Raw genomic sequence first — 612 nt, 5'->3', positions numbered from 1 at the left:
GCACGGCCAGAACTAGTACCAGCCTCCAGAGGATCTGCTTGGCAAGTTCCCCATGGCCGAGGGTGCTCCCAGAGCCGGGGCGGGTGTGCGGGTGGGGAGGGGCGAGGGCACGGCGGGGCTGTGGCCTCACCTGCCAGCTTCCCGTTGTCCAGTTTCAGGCGGTTGAGGGGGTTGGTGCCGTAGAGGAAGACGTGGCGCTCGGTGTGGACACACTGCAGCTCTTCCAGGGTGGCCTTGCGTCCCCGCAGGCACTGCGGCACACGGGGGCTGTGACCGGGCTGGGCCCCCCCTCGCCCACCCACCCCGCACCTCCCCCCAGCCGCACCACCCTCCTGCAGCTGCAGAGCCCAGTATGGACCAGTCAGCCCAGCTAGACCAGGGCAAGCTTTCTGGAGCTGACACGGAGGTTCCCCTCCGAAGCCGGAGACAGTCAGAGCAGCGAGCTCCAGCCTGGCACTGCTGGCAACGAGCAAGTCCCAGCCCTCTGGATAATGGTAGTAAAGTGGCTGAGAACATCTGGGGGCAAAAGAGATGGCGGCGGGAGCAGGATAACCTCTCCCACCGCTGGATCGAGATCTGCTCATACCAGCACCCCGCTCCCGGCCGCGTGCG

The 612-nt window shown here is 66.7% G+C and overlaps 1 protein-coding gene across 1 annotated transcript in view; it reads right to left on the bottom strand.

The window, feature by feature from the left end:
- Positions 1 to 612, bottom strand: part of HDAC7 (histone deacetylase 7) — a 14,826-nt gene that overhangs the window by 5,700 nt on the left and 8,514 nt on the right. The window contains exon 15 of the mRNA XM_010143362.1: positions 131 to 516. Coding sequence (XP_010141664.1) covers positions 131 to 516 — 386 coding nt within the window. The remainder of the gene's footprint in view (positions 1 to 130; positions 517 to 612) is intronic.

This window comes from Buceros rhinoceros, unplaced genomic scaffold (assembly GCF_000710305.1).
Source record: "Buceros rhinoceros silvestris isolate BGI_N320 unplaced genomic scaffold, ASM71030v1 scaffold21659, whole genome shotgun sequence".
Lineage (NCBI taxonomy): Eukaryota > Metazoa > Chordata > Aves > Bucerotiformes > Bucerotidae > Buceros > Buceros rhinoceros.
The sequence above is the reverse complement of the archived record's forward strand: the minus strand, read 5'-3'. Positions and strand labels throughout refer to the sequence as shown.